Source organism: Montipora capricornis, chromosome 10 (genome assembly GCF_036669925.1).
Source record: "Montipora capricornis isolate CH-2021 chromosome 10, ASM3666992v2, whole genome shotgun sequence".
Classification (NCBI taxonomy): Eukaryota; Metazoa; Cnidaria; class Anthozoa; order Scleractinia; family Acroporidae; genus Montipora; species Montipora capricornis.
The window spans coordinates 70,886,513-70,902,673 of NC_090892.1; the positions used below are offsets into that span (position 1 = coordinate 70,886,513).

General features: G+C 41.0%; 1 protein-coding gene across 1 annotated transcript in view; it reads right to left on the bottom strand.

Moving 5' to 3' along the window:
- Positions 1–4,450: 4,450 nt before the first annotated feature.
- LOC138021494 (mitochondrial inner membrane m-AAA protease component paraplegin-like) overlaps positions 4,451–16,161 on the bottom strand; it is a 34,101-nt gene continuing 22,390 nt past the window's right edge. The window contains exons 11-21 of the mRNA XM_068868382.1: positions 15,320–15,381; positions 13,945–14,009; positions 13,663–13,825; positions 12,888–12,998; positions 9,163–9,278; positions 8,534–8,617; positions 6,740–6,812; positions 6,355–6,401; positions 6,105–6,218; positions 4,974–5,051; positions 4,451–4,867 (exon numbers count right to left, since the gene is read on the bottom strand). Coding sequence (XP_068724483.1) covers positions 4,715–4,867; positions 4,974–5,051; positions 6,105–6,218; positions 6,355–6,401; positions 6,740–6,812; positions 8,534–8,617; positions 9,163–9,278; positions 12,888–12,998; positions 13,663–13,825; positions 13,945–14,009; positions 15,320–15,381 — 1,066 coding nt within the window. The 3' untranslated portion in view covers positions 4,451–4,714. The remainder of the gene's footprint in view (positions 4,868–4,973; positions 5,052–6,104; positions 6,219–6,354; positions 6,402–6,739; positions 6,813–8,533; positions 8,618–9,162; positions 9,279–12,887; positions 12,999–13,662; positions 13,826–13,944; positions 14,010–15,319; positions 15,382–16,161) is intronic.

Sequence of the window (16,161 nt, forward strand, 5' to 3'; positions counted from 1 at the left end):
AAAAGAGCTGCAAGGGTAAAGAAAGAAAGGTAAGTTGTCTGACACTGTTTTAATATACCTGCCAACTTTTTCTGAGATATAGGCCTGAGATTTTTATCCTGGGAGTGCTGGGATTTTTGAACTCGGCACGATCATTTCCGAAGATTTCCGAAGAAGTCCGAACTCTTCCGAAGAAGTCTGAATTCTTCCGAAGTCTGTCGAAGACGTATAAACGCGTATAAACGCGAGCTCGCTCCCACTGCTTTTCACTTCAAAAATCAGAGATCGCGGGGAAGTTATTGTCATTTATTTAGTTTACACATGGTTTTTGTTCCTTACATGGGTCTGAGTTAACATATTTTGGAAATTGTGTCAAGCAAGACGGCAACAACTCACATTTTCCAATCAGGCTTGAAAAATTGGCCCGCAAGCGTAAGCAGGCGTGAGATCGAAGTTTCCAACCCGCAGGCGTGAGAGTTGGCAGGTATATGTTTACCAGTACTTACTGAGGAATAATTCCATAGAGGGTTTTGACTGTCGTCCTTGCATTTAAGCTTAAGCAGTGTCTAGCATTGACAGCAATTAATAATTAATATTGCGAGGGCTTAAACCGTTTAAACACTTCCGTAGCTCGTATCCGCTTATAGCCCCTCTCCCCCCCCCCCCCCTCCCACAAAGTTATAAGCCCACCCAAAACTACTTACGAATTGTGTAAGCCATGGTTTACAGCCCAGAATTTTACAAAATTTCTGATCAATTCTGGCGAGCGAGCCTTAAAAGGTGAGGAATAAACTGTTTTCTCTTTTGTATGCCGGGAGTGTGATGTGCAATGACTGTAACCAGTCAGCAAACTCTGCCACAGTAATAACTTCCAAAGTGTCAGCCATTTTATTTTCGTGTGGGGTCAGAGACCGAGAAGAGAATGAGCGCCAAAGGTCCGGGCAGAGACTGTTCTACAAACTAATTATAGTAGTTAGCAAATCTTGGAAATGACGCGTCCTTAACTGTTTCCCTTCCAGAAAAACACATTTTGGTGCCATAATGAGGCTCCTGTGGCTAAGCCCGTTAAATTAAGGTCGCTAAGATCACCAAAACCGTTCAAAAGTCTATCTCTCGGGCTTTCTCAGTAATGGTGATCTCAGTAGTGGTTGATCTTCTATAAAAAGAAGGAAGTTTTTACTCTTTAAATTAAACAAAATTAAGCACTTAAGCCAACATTTGCATTCACTCATAGCGAAAAAGCGACAGCGACATTTGTCTCTAGTCAAATAGGCGACACGTGGGCTGGAAAATGAGCGACAAAGCGACATCAGAAGCCCCCTTGGAAGGCCTCCATAGAGCTTTCGTTCAACAAGAAATAGCGTTTCTAAGCAAAGCCGCGCTGATCTACAGTATTTAGGTCTAAAAAGCACTTTGAAGACTGTTAGCTTTGACTTCTTTTGCTGGGTACCATTATGTCAATACTGTGAAAAAAATCGACTTTCCGAGAGATTTAACTGATTAGAGTGTAATGTGAAATGCTGAATTTCCACCCCATATGCACCATGTGAGCGTTAGCCCTACTAATGGAAATGGGGCCCACACAAGGACAGAGAAAAACTCTGACCAGGGGGGGAATTGAACCCACGACCTTCGGGTTAGATCACTAATTGACCAAAACCTGTCTTGGAGTCAACACAAATAAAACTGATTGCAAAATTGCATCCGCCATCGGGGCCCTGAAGCGCATACGACCTTTTGTCCCAGCATCGAAATTGCTCTCTATTTTTAAATCGTTCAGGCTCATTTCGACTACTGCTCTGTCGTGTGGGACAATTGCAACAGCGCAGACAAGCTCCAAAAACTACAAAATCGTGCTGCAAGGTTTTTGTTGCTTTGTTCTAGCTATGACACTGATGCCGACGTACTTATTCAAAAATTGGATTGGAAGAAACTCGAAAACCAGCGCAAATTCCAAAAGGCTGACATGGTCCACAAATTACTTCATGGTTCATCCCCTAAATATCTTTGTAATATGTTTGTGGACCGTGGTTGCTTGACTACCTATTCCTTGAGAGACTACGAGTGCCAACTGGTTGTTCCAAAGCCGTGCACTAATTATCTGAAAAATAGTTTTGGTTATAGTGGCGCGGTGCTATAGAATAGCCTGCCTGTCGAATTGCGGCAAGCAAGTACTTTGAGTGCATTTCGTTAGGCTACAGTGGCTTCTTTAGCTATAATTAGTATTTTAATACACACGGCCTTCCTGGAAAGCAGGTTAAATAATTTCTACTTCATTACTTTTTAAACTCTAAGTTGTGACTTGTATATTAGGATTATGATATATGTACTTAGATTTAACTTTTAAATTATGCTAGAGTGTAGATTGGTAGATAGTGTCTATATTTTATAACGTTTCATAAATCCTGAGGAGTTTCCCGTATATAAATAATGATTGACTTGACTTGACTTGACTTGACAGTTCACTCTTACAATTCGTGTTTTGACAGGTTCCTACGTATTTTCAGCTGTTTTGTGCCTCGGGCGTCTATCATTTATCTCGGTCGTTTCGTGATTAAGATTGTTGTGAAGACGTTTGTTTGAGCAACAGAACCAACAATTGGCGACTTCCTGACCTTAGTAAGACTTATTTCAAAACGGCTCAAAGATTACTTAAATGGCTTGCAAACGAAATTTTTCACGCAGTCTGAAAAAAATTGTCGACGCTCTTACGCCGACCACGCCTAACTCCAACTTAACTCGCGTCCAGTCCTCTCGGGCGCGAGGTTTACCTTCTAGCGCAGTTCACATGCAAAAACTTAACAAAAACGGAAAACTCTGAGAAAAATGTTCAACAACAAACAATGTTTAACTGGCGTTTAATAAGAACTTAATTTTTGTTCAAGTGATAACTGCATAACCTCAAGAAATACAGCAAGCAATGCTTAATGAAATTCAGTACTTTTGATTTTCAAGTGTATTTTCCAATCAAGTTAACAATGAGAGGAATAACACTGAAGCCAAGCCAAAATACTAAGGGAGCACGGGGTGAAAAGCGGGAATCAGGCTCCTACGGAACGTTCTTTGAAAAATGAAATTGTTATTTATACAATTATTTATTTATAAATTTAAGGAAAAAAGCTTACGAGAAAATTTACACGAAACTGTTGAGAAGGGAGAATACAAAAGCGTTGGATGTTGTCCTTTAGCAGCATATTTTAGAAAAAAAATAATTAACTGTTCAAGTGATACCTTCAGCTACTTTTGAAAATTTTAATCGAAGCTTTCGCCGATCTACACAGGGATTATTGGAGGTTACTGTTACTTTTATAAAATAAGCATCTATAAGATATTAAATATTGGAGGCGAGGAGACTTCCAGAAACCATTTAGCCTGCGTCCAGACGTCTCCTATTTCCTTTGTTGCAGCCAAGTTTTGAGACCGATTTGAACATTTTTTGGCCGGTCTCCCCACTTGAGTGCCATTTTGATGGGATGAAGGAGTTGTTTTTAGGTTTTTCCTCCATCCCTTAGGGGGGTCGGGGCGAGGAGACGGCTGACTCTTCAGACTACCTTCGATTTTGGAAGTGATTATTGTTATGCCTCTTCACTCTCAATGTGAGCCAATCAACAGTTGCGACGACGCCAGCACATGTCACGCTACCCCACTTCCATCTCAAGCTACATTAAGCTATCCAGCTCAGGTTCGACCATTTGATGTCATGCAAAACGACTTGATTTTTCGCTGAATTGTTTGACGCAATGCTAATGATTTCTTTTCAGCTTCCCCATTTGAAATTTTTACCCTGTGTTATTTCACGCAATCCTGTATCACTCGATATCCTGCTCGACCATTCTACACAAGGCTTAGCTATTTCACACATCCATACGCCTTTTGGTGTTAGGCTGCTTATTTCCCCTTTTGCCTGAATCACTTAGTTTCCTTCTATACTATAATGCAAAGGGCAGATGGACTTTCCGCATTTAGACTTGACCGTTTACGATTGCATGTCCCGTTTCGACATTTGTCGCTATTCCGTTTTCGTTTTGGCTGGATTGTTTACGTTTACCTTATACTAGTCCAGCAAAGATAGCTTAAGCGTTTGCACTTTAGCTGTAGCAGTTGTAAAGTGTCTGTGCTATATCGAAACCGACACTTGAACCAACTTTACTTTGCCTGAACTATTCCAAGCTGTATATTTCTGGTGGTAACGGTGGCCAATACTAATCACACATTCGTGCACCTCAGTACATGTACTTTGCTGTCGACAACGCAGTGCATCCTGGTATTTTCCCTGTCACGACGATCACTGCGATCGCGGGAGAATGGTTTCCATAAATCGCTGCGATGCAGCGATCGCCACGGTCACTGAGATAGAACTATGTCGATCTCGGCAATTGTTGTCGCTTCGATCGCTGATCGCATCGATGGTAACGGTGATATGGGAACCAGCCTTCGGTTCAAAATAAAAGAAGGCAAAACAACGAAAAGAAACCGAGAACCTACACTTTTATTATATTATATGTACACAGATCTTGTTTCCTACGAAAAAACGTAAGGAACCTTAGTCTAGTTAGTTTATTCAACCAACTTCGCATGAGAGTGCACAAAAGGATTTAGATGTCAGTCTAGCGTCAACGAAATTCGAGCTTACGCATCTCATTTTTAAGGCGTAAATTTCTATCTAATACCCAACACGACTAGAGAGGTTCGAGAGGACACATTTTACAGAATTCGTTGAATGCCATTCCGCTCCTCAATACTGACTGCTGTGTGTGGATTGCAAAACAGAGGCAACTGAGGCGTGCGAGGGAACGCGAGTTCTCTTGTCACCGTAAGGGCATGGGCCGAGAATAGCCGCAACATCGTCATAATTAAGTACTTCTTTGGTTAGCAATTCTTGCGCAAGCTGTAGATAAGAGCAAAGACTATTAAAAAACCTTGAATAAAGTATTATCGTCCAAAAAAACCAAGAACACATCACCGCAGATGAAAATTAAACGACGTTTACTTACAGCCTTCAGTTTGTCCAAGTGTTCGTCAAGGATGGTGTCAGTTTTCTGGAATGCCTTTCCAACTAATATGCGAACTTCCTGGGTTAAAAAAACAACAAACAAACGCAAGGGAAGGAATGCTTACGATTATTATTAATAGGCCACAAACAGTCTTGTTATTACTGAGCGGGAATGTATGATATTTCATATGTTATCTCATTTCAAGGTTCACCGCTTACGGAAAAACCGAGTGAAACCGAGGCCAGGCATCAAGCACTTTAAAAAGCATGCTACTACGAAAACCACCGATCTGCGGAATGGGACCGAATTACCGAGTCAATGTCCCACCCATTTTCGTAAAACATTTTGATGAAATTCCTTCCCCACGGACTTAAGGTGTACTATAACGACCGCAACAATAGAAAAACACTTTTTCAAATTTTATCTCTGTTTTATTTGGCAATCGCAGAAAAACTTCGCACAAAGAAATCTGTGGTGAAGTCTCCCACGTTTTCCGATAATGTCTTTTATAATCTTCATTCTCATGATCAAGTCTCCTCCGAGAGCTTTTCCACAATTATAGAGCCTCCCATACGCGCTCAGTTCTCCCAACACCTCTTAAGAATTTGAACTATTTACGGCACGTAAATTCCCACCCATTCCACAGATCGGTGGTTTTCGTAGTACAAGGATTAATTGCGATGGGCCTCCGATGGTCTCTTGGGTAGAAAGTCGATTCAAATCCGCGGTTGCAATGTCTTTATATATATTCTCCCCAAATTTGTTCTGCGCTTAAGTAACACGAATTTAAACAAGGTTATTAGTAAGTTATGTAGCAGCTCTCGTAACCAGGTATTGTCTGGTATTGTAAGCAGCTTCTATTGTTTTTAAGACTTAATTGTTTAGTCTTTTGTTTTTGGCTTTAGAAGCGACCCAATCACATTATACGTTACGAGAGCTGCTACATCACCCTTATTAGTGGCGGCTTGGTTTGATTGAGCTTAGCTAGTGGACAGGGAATCCGGCTCCTCGTGCTAATCATCTCGTTATATTGGCTTTATATTGGTTTTCATGGTGGCCAAAGATCACCGTTGCTATAAATTTGACAAAGCGAAAAAGCTTGCCTGTTATAAAAAAAACATCAGTATTTACCTCGTCCATGAGCTTGGCGAGTTCATCGCTGTAGAATTTCTTAGCGGGCTCCGTTCGTTTCAAAACGGGAAACGATATGTTGCCGACTCGTGCACTCATACCGAACGTAACAACCTGAAATCCAGACATAAAATACTTGGCACTCTGTCATTATACTTCTCATCATTATTTCGAGAATTCATTAAAAAGAGGGCATCCAAACTCTGAATTTAGATCGCCAGGAAAAGGCGCAAGATGCCGGAGCGTTTACCTGTTTGTACGCTATGTCAGTTACTTTCCGAAGATCATCCTCAGCTCCTTCAAAAGAGAATTAACTACGTTAGGAAGGAAATTGAACCAATCGGTAAGTGATGGATACAATGTAAGCGCTAAAACAACGGTATGGTGTTCTGGGGATGTGAATCAATCAATCAATGAGTCATTCAGTCTTCGGTCAGTTCGTCAAAAAACGAGTCGACGCAGACCGTTCGTTGATCATTGTTAGGGACCTTTGGATCGGAGGACGACGACGATGACTACGAATACGAGTTTTCCGCACTGAGCATGCACATAAGATTTGGAGGCCGGCATTTTTCGAAGTGCGCGTGCTCAGAACGGAAACTCGTACTCATAGTCGGTACTATAAACAGTCATACCAGTGGTGACTTTCTTGAATATCTTGCCTTCCGCGGCTCGTCCTCCCAGAGCCATACACATACGATCAAACAACTGCGTGAAAAACAGACATAAAGAGAAGTTAAGATAACCAACCATAAATGACGAGTTTAAGTTCACACGGCATCCAGGAGCTGGTTGCTCGAAGCCTGGTTAGCACTAACCGTTGGTTAAGAGGTATCAAAACCTATAGGTTTCCACGGTATTTGATGCTGCATGGTTAGCGCTAACCATGCTTCGAGCAACGCACGCGCATTACATATAGTCTCCATGGAGATAGCAATGCATTAAGAAGTTGAAAACAAGATGGCAGCTTAAGAAAGTCTTATGGGTCGTACCCTTCCCATAATACACTGCACGTCCTTACATTGTTGGGAGTTGTTTGGCGTCCACTTGCACACAACTGCCAACACCATCCAACATCTTCAGAACCAACAAATCCCAATGTTGCAAGTTTGTGCGTTCGTTTGGACAGGGCTTAAAGTTAAAGGTAGTGTTAAAGGAGACAACTTGTAACAACGATTTTCGCGCAACAATGTTGGGCGATAAATCGAACACCGTGTAACATGGTCCGGGGGACGATTTGTCGTGCAACTTTTGACTCGGCAACATGTTACAACTTTTTTAATTGGGTTGAAAAATTCGCAACGTGTTGCCGAGTCAAAAGTTGCACGCGAAATCGTCCCCAGGACACTGTTACATGGTGTTCGATTTTTTCCCGAAAAATCGTTGTTGAAGTTGACCCAAGTAACACCGCCTTAACTATTGTAAAGTAAAGTAGACCTTATTTAACGTCGATAACTCGTAACAGTAATTCAACTGACAAACCTGAGGTCGACGGTGCGCTCATTTTACTCCCCCCTCTCCATCAGTGCTCCGTTTTACGGGCATTTAAAGCTACTTAGCTACACGGAAAGGTAAGGAGTCGAAACAAGGATGCGAGATCCGGGAATCGAATTCAGGACCTCTAGCACCAAGGCCGCGCACTAACCGACTGTGCCATCCTTGCTCCTCCTCCTATTTGAGAAGTCCACGAGAACGTCACCCTAAAATATGATTTCTCGCTATTGGAGATAACTTCCAACGGTCCTGGTAATAAAATGGCATAAAGGGCATGAAGAAAACGAGAAGATCGAAAAAAAGGAAAACAGTATCGCAGTGTGTTCACATCGTCATCAGAATCTGAAATTTCCACATTTGACGTCGCCAATTGAAGATGACGACAAAGAAATGAACAAAAATGCAAAACGCACGTGCGGGGTGTACTGCTATTGTTCTTGCTCATCGCACCGATTTATTTTCTCGTCGATCTATGATTATTCCAGCAACAAATGGCCTTATAGGCTCGCTTTCAGCCCCTCGCTCGTTTCGGGGGTGAGCGCTGATTCCTTTCCCATATCAGCAGCTGGTAATCGAGCCTAATGGACTTGAGGACTGGTACAGTGTTTGTGGCGCTGCAGTTCCACGCTAACAATCTACGTTTTCAAAACCAGCTGGGATCTAACGGTAATTTACCCACTTGCAAAGCCTATAATTTCACTTCCGTAAATGCCGTCAACTTTTTAAGAAATGCCAAGTGTCCACGAAAGAGCGTGAGTGAAACGTAAATTAAGTCGAAAGTTTCGCTCAGCATCTCAGATCGTGTCTTAAAATGCTAGAAAAAGCTTCTTCTAGAGTCTAGTGGGGGCCATAGCCCTTGGGACCTTGCAACTCCTACAAAGCACAATGCAACTTCTCCTTTTCAAAGTCGTTAAAACACTCGATACGTATCTGACCTGCTCAGTACTGTACAGCTTGTTATCTGATGGAAGGTACTGTGCATAACCCAAAGTAGCATTGGTGCGGGGCACAATAGAAACCTAGAGAAAAAACAAAAAAAAATGCTTTTGGTAGGATGATCACACGAGTAGCAGTAAATCATCATGTTTATTCCCCTGAGAACACTTAGTTGGTTTCGTCAGAAGCGCTCAGGTGAGAGTCTTACGCACAAAGTTATAGAAAGCACAAATATAAATAACGGATATATTATATTAAGCATGCGCTCTCTGTTATTCAAGGTTAATACGAGCAGGAGACGGAAGAAAATAACAGCTGTGCGAAAATCCTCCTCCTCTCCTGAATCGACGGAGTGAAAGAAGGGACTGCTTTCTAAAACCAGTTCACAATGTGAAAGATAAAACGACTAGCTTTATCTGGGTTTAATTGATAGTTTCGTGACGCACTTCCGTTTATCGCCTGGTAAATGTTAACCTGCCGCGTTTCGGGTCAGTTTTTGTTCCTCCCTCCTTCTCCTTTTCCCCCTTTTTTTTTGTTTTTGCATTTTTCTTTTGTTTTGTACGATGTTATTCTGTATATTTTAACTCGTTACCAGCGGCAGTGGTTTTTTATTTTTGTTTGATTGTACCTTAAGCAAGGGATCCGTATGTTCCAACATCCATCCAACCACAGCATGCCCAGCCTCGTGGATAGCTACCGTTTTACGCTCTTCAGGTGACATTGAGTGAGTCTTCTTCTCCATACCTGTTTGTAAAAGAAACACCTCTCAACAAACTAGAAGTCATGATCATCAGGCGTTGCTATTAAAGATATAACAGCGAAATTTTAATTTCCATTTCTGCCCACGAAGAGGTAAATTTGAATCAAGGTTTAACGCGGCTCGAGGCTATAGCGCGTGTTCCTCCCATCGACAATATTCAGAAATGCGCACTTCCAGAATATCTCACAACAATTATGATGTATCCTTTTAAACAGTTAAAGAAACAACGATTGAGGGTTCTCCGCATTGGACTGAAAGGTTCATGGAATGAAGGCTTACGAAAGAAAAATAATTTGAACCTGAGCGAAAAGACTCGCTCAGATAAGCCACCATTCAACGATCGTTCAAGTCCAACCATGGGAATACGAATATGGCCTATTCTGAAAGAAGTATATATCTGAAGTGCAGGTTATAGACCAAATGGAGAAGTGATCCTCGCTCTTTATCTGGACAATTAAAGCAGTTGTCTGTTATATAGACACCTGCGGAAAAATTTTGACAGCTTCAACGAGATTCGAATCCATTACCTCTGCGATGCCGGTCCAACAACAACAACAACAACAACAGCTTAATTTCAAAAGATTTGGACACTCCTTTGCGGTAGCTTGGATTTTCTGATGTTCTTAAATAAGAGCAGACAGATGTAAAACCACTAATAAACGGAGGTCACATTTTGGCGGTCCTTCCCAAGGGGTTTGGCAAAAGCTTCATACGAGTCGACCCAACAATTGGTGGATGTAATCAAAGCAGCTCTTTTAGAGCCACTAGAGGAGTATCGTCTGCCACACCCTCTGGACCAGTTGCCATGTGAGGCACTTCCGGTACTACCAAAGGTGTCGGAGTCTCGCATTCTAGCAATGCTGTCAAAATTAAATCCAACTAAAGCAAGCGGTCCTGACGAGATCCCTGTAACAATCTCAATAGTTTACGGGAAAGGTCGCACGAAACTCAGTGTTGTTCTGTTTTACTTTTTTACTATTCTCCTACTCTCACAACGTGTCTCGTGAAACTACATGATTGACAGGTAACACAACGCAATCACAGGAAGTGATCATTACAATCCCCAATTGGCTACTCAAAGAGTATGATGAACTGCTTGCAATTCCAGTGAGCAGGATCACAAACGCATCGCTTAATGAACAGTGCTCACCCCGCATGTGGAAACTTGAAGGATACGGCAACCTCTCGTTGGCGGCTGCCAGATGTATCCATTGCCGAAATTTCCACTTCGATGTCACATATTATTCAAAACGTCGGTTTCAAACTTCAATGTTGGATATAAAACTTGGATGTCGAATGTGAAAATCAAGGCAAATTTGAAACTTGGATGTCAAATTCTGATGTTCAAGTTTGGCGGAGATATAACGCCACAGTATTTACACCCCAATGGCTCGTTCCCAGGGCTTTTCCCTAGAGGAAACGAGGTTGTTTACACCCAGTTGCTTCATTTTGCTTGCAGACACTGGTGAAACTACGTGAGATGTAATTTTCTTCTTTTCAGATACCTCCGATAAGTATATGTAATCACATGATTTCGAGTGCAATTTGGAATAAATAAGCAGGAGTAGATTCTTTCAAAGACGACCAAAATTGCACGATCCCGTAGGGCGAGTGCAATTTGTATTCTTTGAAAAAATTCACAAGTGTTTATTTATTCCAAATTGCACGAGAAAAATCATTGATTACTTATTAATAATATACATGAAAAAATAAGCAGAAGAAACGCACGCGTATCACGCAATCAGGGAAAAATTGCGCCATCCAGGGCGCACGCTTGATTTGAAAACAAAAGATTTGATTGGTTCTGACAAGACCCTATTGTTCATTAGCCAATCATAATCCAAAATCTTGATGTGTAATTTGCACTGGTATTACACTTTTTGCACTGTTACACTTAACTGCACTGCTCTCAGCGAATCAGAATCGAGTAATTTTTTCATGTATATTATTATGAAGTAAACATCGAATATAATGATTTAAGGTGGCTCAAGCCAGTTTCAAAGCTTTCAAGTAACGTTCTTATTAGAAGGTTTGGCACTACAACGCTGTATCACGTATTAGCAATGTTATGGTACTATAAGAAACACCAGGAGCCCATCTGGAGCCTACAACTCTACTGTGTTCGTGCAACGGCGTTTTCACAAGTACGGTTATTTTTAGATTGAATTTCCCGCTAATGAGACTCCCACAGGAGCCCGATGACCAATTACAAGAAATTAAGCTGACGTCATAGGGTCACCGAACCGGAACTGCCTTTGCTTTTTGACCTAATTCGCGGGAAGGGCTAGTCTAAAATAAACCTACTTGTGAAAACGTCGTTTCATAGACGCTGTATGGAAGTTGAACGCTCCAGATGGGCTCCTGGAAACACCAATTATTGCTGAACAAGATGCGGTCATTATTGTGACGTCAAAAGTCACCGTGGCAACGGGAAAGCCCTGTAATAACAATATTTTGTCTTTAGTTGCACATATGTGAAAAACAAACTCGGTAACCCTGTGAAAATTCTGCACAGCGGATTCAGAGCCACCTTAAATCTGTGACGTTTTAAAGGTGGCTCTGATTCCGCAGTACAGAATTTATTTTAAACTTTGCAGAAAGTATCATTTTGGCCTTCTGATCATTTTCCAGCGATAAAAAATGGGGATCCCCGAATTTGTTTTTGAGATATTAGCAACTAAAGCCAAAATATAGGGTGCTTTTGCTTGGCACTCCCGTTGTCAAGGTAACTAATTACGTCATAATAATTACCGCATCTTGTTCAGCAATAATCGATGTTTCATATGGTACCATAACATTGCTGTTACGTGATACAGTATGTAGTGACAATCTTTCTAAAGAGAGTGTCTCTTCGAAGTGTTGAAACTGGTCAGAGCCACCTTAAGCACCGAATATAACGAAGTAAACACCACATAAATGATCTAAGCACCGAATATCATGACCAAAAGAATCGTAAGACAGTTATGACGTTCCATAGTCACACATGAATGGAAATGGGAGGTTTCGAAAATGTTGTGGGGTTGATTGTAGGCGGTTCCTCGCTCATTCTCCTCGCCCCCTTCCCCTTGGCTTGCTTTTCGCGTGGCCGTTTTACGATTACTCGAAAGGCTACAGGTCAATTTGTTGGAATCATGTGTTTCCGTGAAGGACTCGATGGTAGAGCATTGCACCAGCATGGCAGAGGTCATAGGTTTGAATCCCGTTAAAGCCACCTGAATTTTTCTGGTATTTGTAAGAGATAATTTTTTAAATTGTCCAGTTAAGTGCGAGAATCACTTCTACCTATGGCCTATTCTTTTCGCATTTTTCCATCGTTTCACTGACACTACTTAGTCATACTGGTGGGGTTTGCAATGGAGTGTCGAGATGTAATAATTTGGCACTGATACGTTTTGTGGTTGGTTTGAAAAACATCCGCCAAGTTTTCAGCCAATCAGAGGCAACGGCACAGATTCAATGAACATTGACTATCTCCGTAGCCTTTTCCCGCGCTTAGCCCCGAATGCACAAATTTGCATCCAGTTGTCATTGGCTTATTTGATCGTCCGTGTCTGGTGTGATTGGCCGAAGAACTTCCTCTTACGTCAACGTACCAGCTATAACACGTTCCACAGCATACTCGAAGTTTTTTTGAGCCACACTTTTTTCGTTCAAGCGAGCAGCGTGAAGGGCAGCTTCATTACAAATATTGGCGATATCAGCACCTTGAAATGAAGGGGAAAGTACAATGGTTAGAGAACGGTTTTTTTCTCCGGGTGCTCCGGTTTTCCTCCCTTATCCAAATGGACTTCCAGCTAATGACATCTGGCTTTGGAGCTGCGCTCTTTTGGACCTTTCTGAAAAGCACTTTATACGTGATTGAAAGCTTCCAAATAAAAGACTTAAGGACGGTGCCTACTATTGCTATTGCGCATACGTTCTGCGCATCTCGAGATACTCGGATTTCCTATTGCTGGTGCTTATTAATACATGGATATTTTTGCGCGGCTCAAAACTATGCGGAGAAAGCGAAACTTAGCAAGTGATATTGGTATCCAAAAAGAAAATTGGGGGTAACCACGCATTTTTCACAATTCAGCTTCAATTCGGAAAAGAACGCCATACATTGCTTTGTATTTTAAAGCCTTTTACAAATATTGTTGATTAATTACCTTCGAAAAATGTGTGGTTACCCCCAATTTTCTTTTTGGATTTCAATAACACCTGTTATGATCTGCTTTTCCCGCATATTCAGTAAACCGCGCAAAAATACCCGCGAATTAGTAGGCACCGTCCTTAAGCTTATTATTTTATTACACCATTTCAAATACATCCGTTCCATCTACATCTATATGTTCCAGCACTCGACAAAGTCCGTAACTATCTTACCGCTGTTCCCTGGGGTAAGTTCCGCTAGTCGTTTAGAATATTGCTCGACAGGCATCTTCAGAGTCAGCTTTTTCAGATGAACTTCAAAAATTGCCTGGCGCTCCATCAGGGTCGGTAAATCAATGGCAATATGTCTATCAAATCTTCCTGGTCTCAACAGAGCCTTTGAAAGATTGAAAAATGTTACAATACCTGAATGGTTCAAGAGAAGAATACATGTAGTAAAAAAGTTCAAAATTTAACTTGGATGTAATATAATAACAAACAAAAACATTGAAAAACCTGGTCCAGTATATCTTCCCTGTTGGTTGACGCCAGCATAACAACACCCTCCATAGTATTCATACCTTCATTTAAAAATGAGATACAGATTCAGTATTAGAGCGGTTTTCAATTGAGTGTCGAACGTAATTAGCGAATTACTTTGGTTTTGCATCTACTTCACTCAGTGATTGGTTCAAAGTTTTCGCGCCACTTTTTCAACCAATCAGAAGTGAAACCAAAACCAATTGTGGCTCACGCGTGCACAGTTTCCCGCCTTTTGTGTCGGCTACGTGTAATTACTTCGAGTTTTGATTGGTTTACTGGATTGTGTCCCTCCTTTTTGATTGGTTAAAGTAATTACTATGGTTTTGGTTTTACGACACTCATTTCAAAACCGCTCTAAACTGACAGAGATAATTCAGCTTTATCAATGAGTGATAGATGTAATATGTGCAAGAGATCTGTTGTGTTGGTTAAGTTGCTGAGCCAATGAAAAATCTCATACAGTTTTGACTTCCGTTTGTAAAATAGTTCCAAAAGAACCCTTTTGGAATAATAATAAATAGATTTAGCCAAACCTAAAAGCAGAGCTCCCGGGTTATTTATTCTTGCAATACGTTAACCTGGCTTGAGCTTGCGATCCAATTGAAACCAAGTACCTGGCCAGCGGTCAACTTTAAAAAAACAGCTGAGCTCTATGACCTCATCTTCGATATTGGACATACATGTTATGGTCAATTGACACCTGTCAAAATAAGGCATCCGCTGACCTGCATCATATGATCATATCGCAGGCTTAAGTTTAGACCTCGTCGAGGTCAGGGGTTTTTTAAATTTGACTGCTGATCAGGTACTGGAGTGGGTTTCGATTAGATCGCAGGCTCAAGCTACAGTACGTTAACTTATTGTAAGAATAACCCGGGAGATCCGCTTTTGGGCTTGGCTAAATCTATATATTATTTTATTTTGAGGAGGAGTATACTACGCAACTTGCAAAATATCTGCGCGTAATATTATTGACATTCACTTACACAATTGCAAGCACGCGCATGAACTATTACTTATTAGAAATATTAAAAAGCAACATTCAATATCCAATCAATTTAATTCGCACAAAACTGTTCTTTTCGTTAGCTACTCTGCCTTTCGTATTATACAAATTTGCACATTTAAGTTAGTTGAACATTAATTTTGAAAACTGGCATAATTATTTTGTTAACCTTAACAGCGGGGTCAAGATGTCCCCGAAAAGTCGGGTTTTTTTCAGTATTTTTATATGTTTCTGATATTCAGTACATTTTAGGATAACTATAGGCAGCCATGTCACCTGGTGACTGCATTTGTGCTGGCTGTCAGCCTTACAAATCAAATCAATCTATCAATAATTGCTCACCGTCCATTTCCACAAGTAACTGATTCAAGGTATTTTCTTGCTCATTGTTTCCTCCTAGAGAACTATTAAAAAAAGTGGAGAAATGATTTTAAAATGTTTGTCCTCATACACATGTCTCCAAAACCTCATACCTAACCCAAGAGGGTCAAATGTGCATTGAACTGGTTGAATCGACAATGACAAGTTTGCTCCTGTTTCGATTAACAAATATGAATATGAGTAAACAGACTTAATGGAAACACTTCTCACAGATACATAAATTACTTCATTACTGCTATCAAAAGTTGCACTATCATATTGAATGATATTACCATACATTGTTGATATCAATGAACAGAGGGACACTTTGTATAGAAGCCTAGAAAACGGACCCAACTCACCACTAAATCATGACCCAATGGTCATGAATGGTTAGTTTTTGTCACAGAATCTAATTTTGTTCATAGTTGTCTTTTTGCCCATTGCCAAGCAACAGCATGTCATGAGAATGCTAGCAAATAACTCAAATAAAACAATGCTTCACCTTGGTGAAGATCTTGGAGAGCTGAAAACTGTACTACTCAGACGAAACTCTTCATGAGAATGGGAGTCCTTCACCAATAATCAACCCACCTCCCCTTAGTGTGTCCACAGCATAGAGACACCTGCAACTCTGTATCTTTTTATTCCCCAATAAGTTGTTTGATGCTGGAATAGACTTAACCTTGATTACACCAAATTAAAGCCAACAGGTTGGGAAGTATTAACTTTGCTTTACAAAACTTGAGGGTGGTATAAAGGTTTTGGACTTGAACTGGCTTAGGCTCATATCAAACATGGGATTGGCCAATTAACCTCAGTAC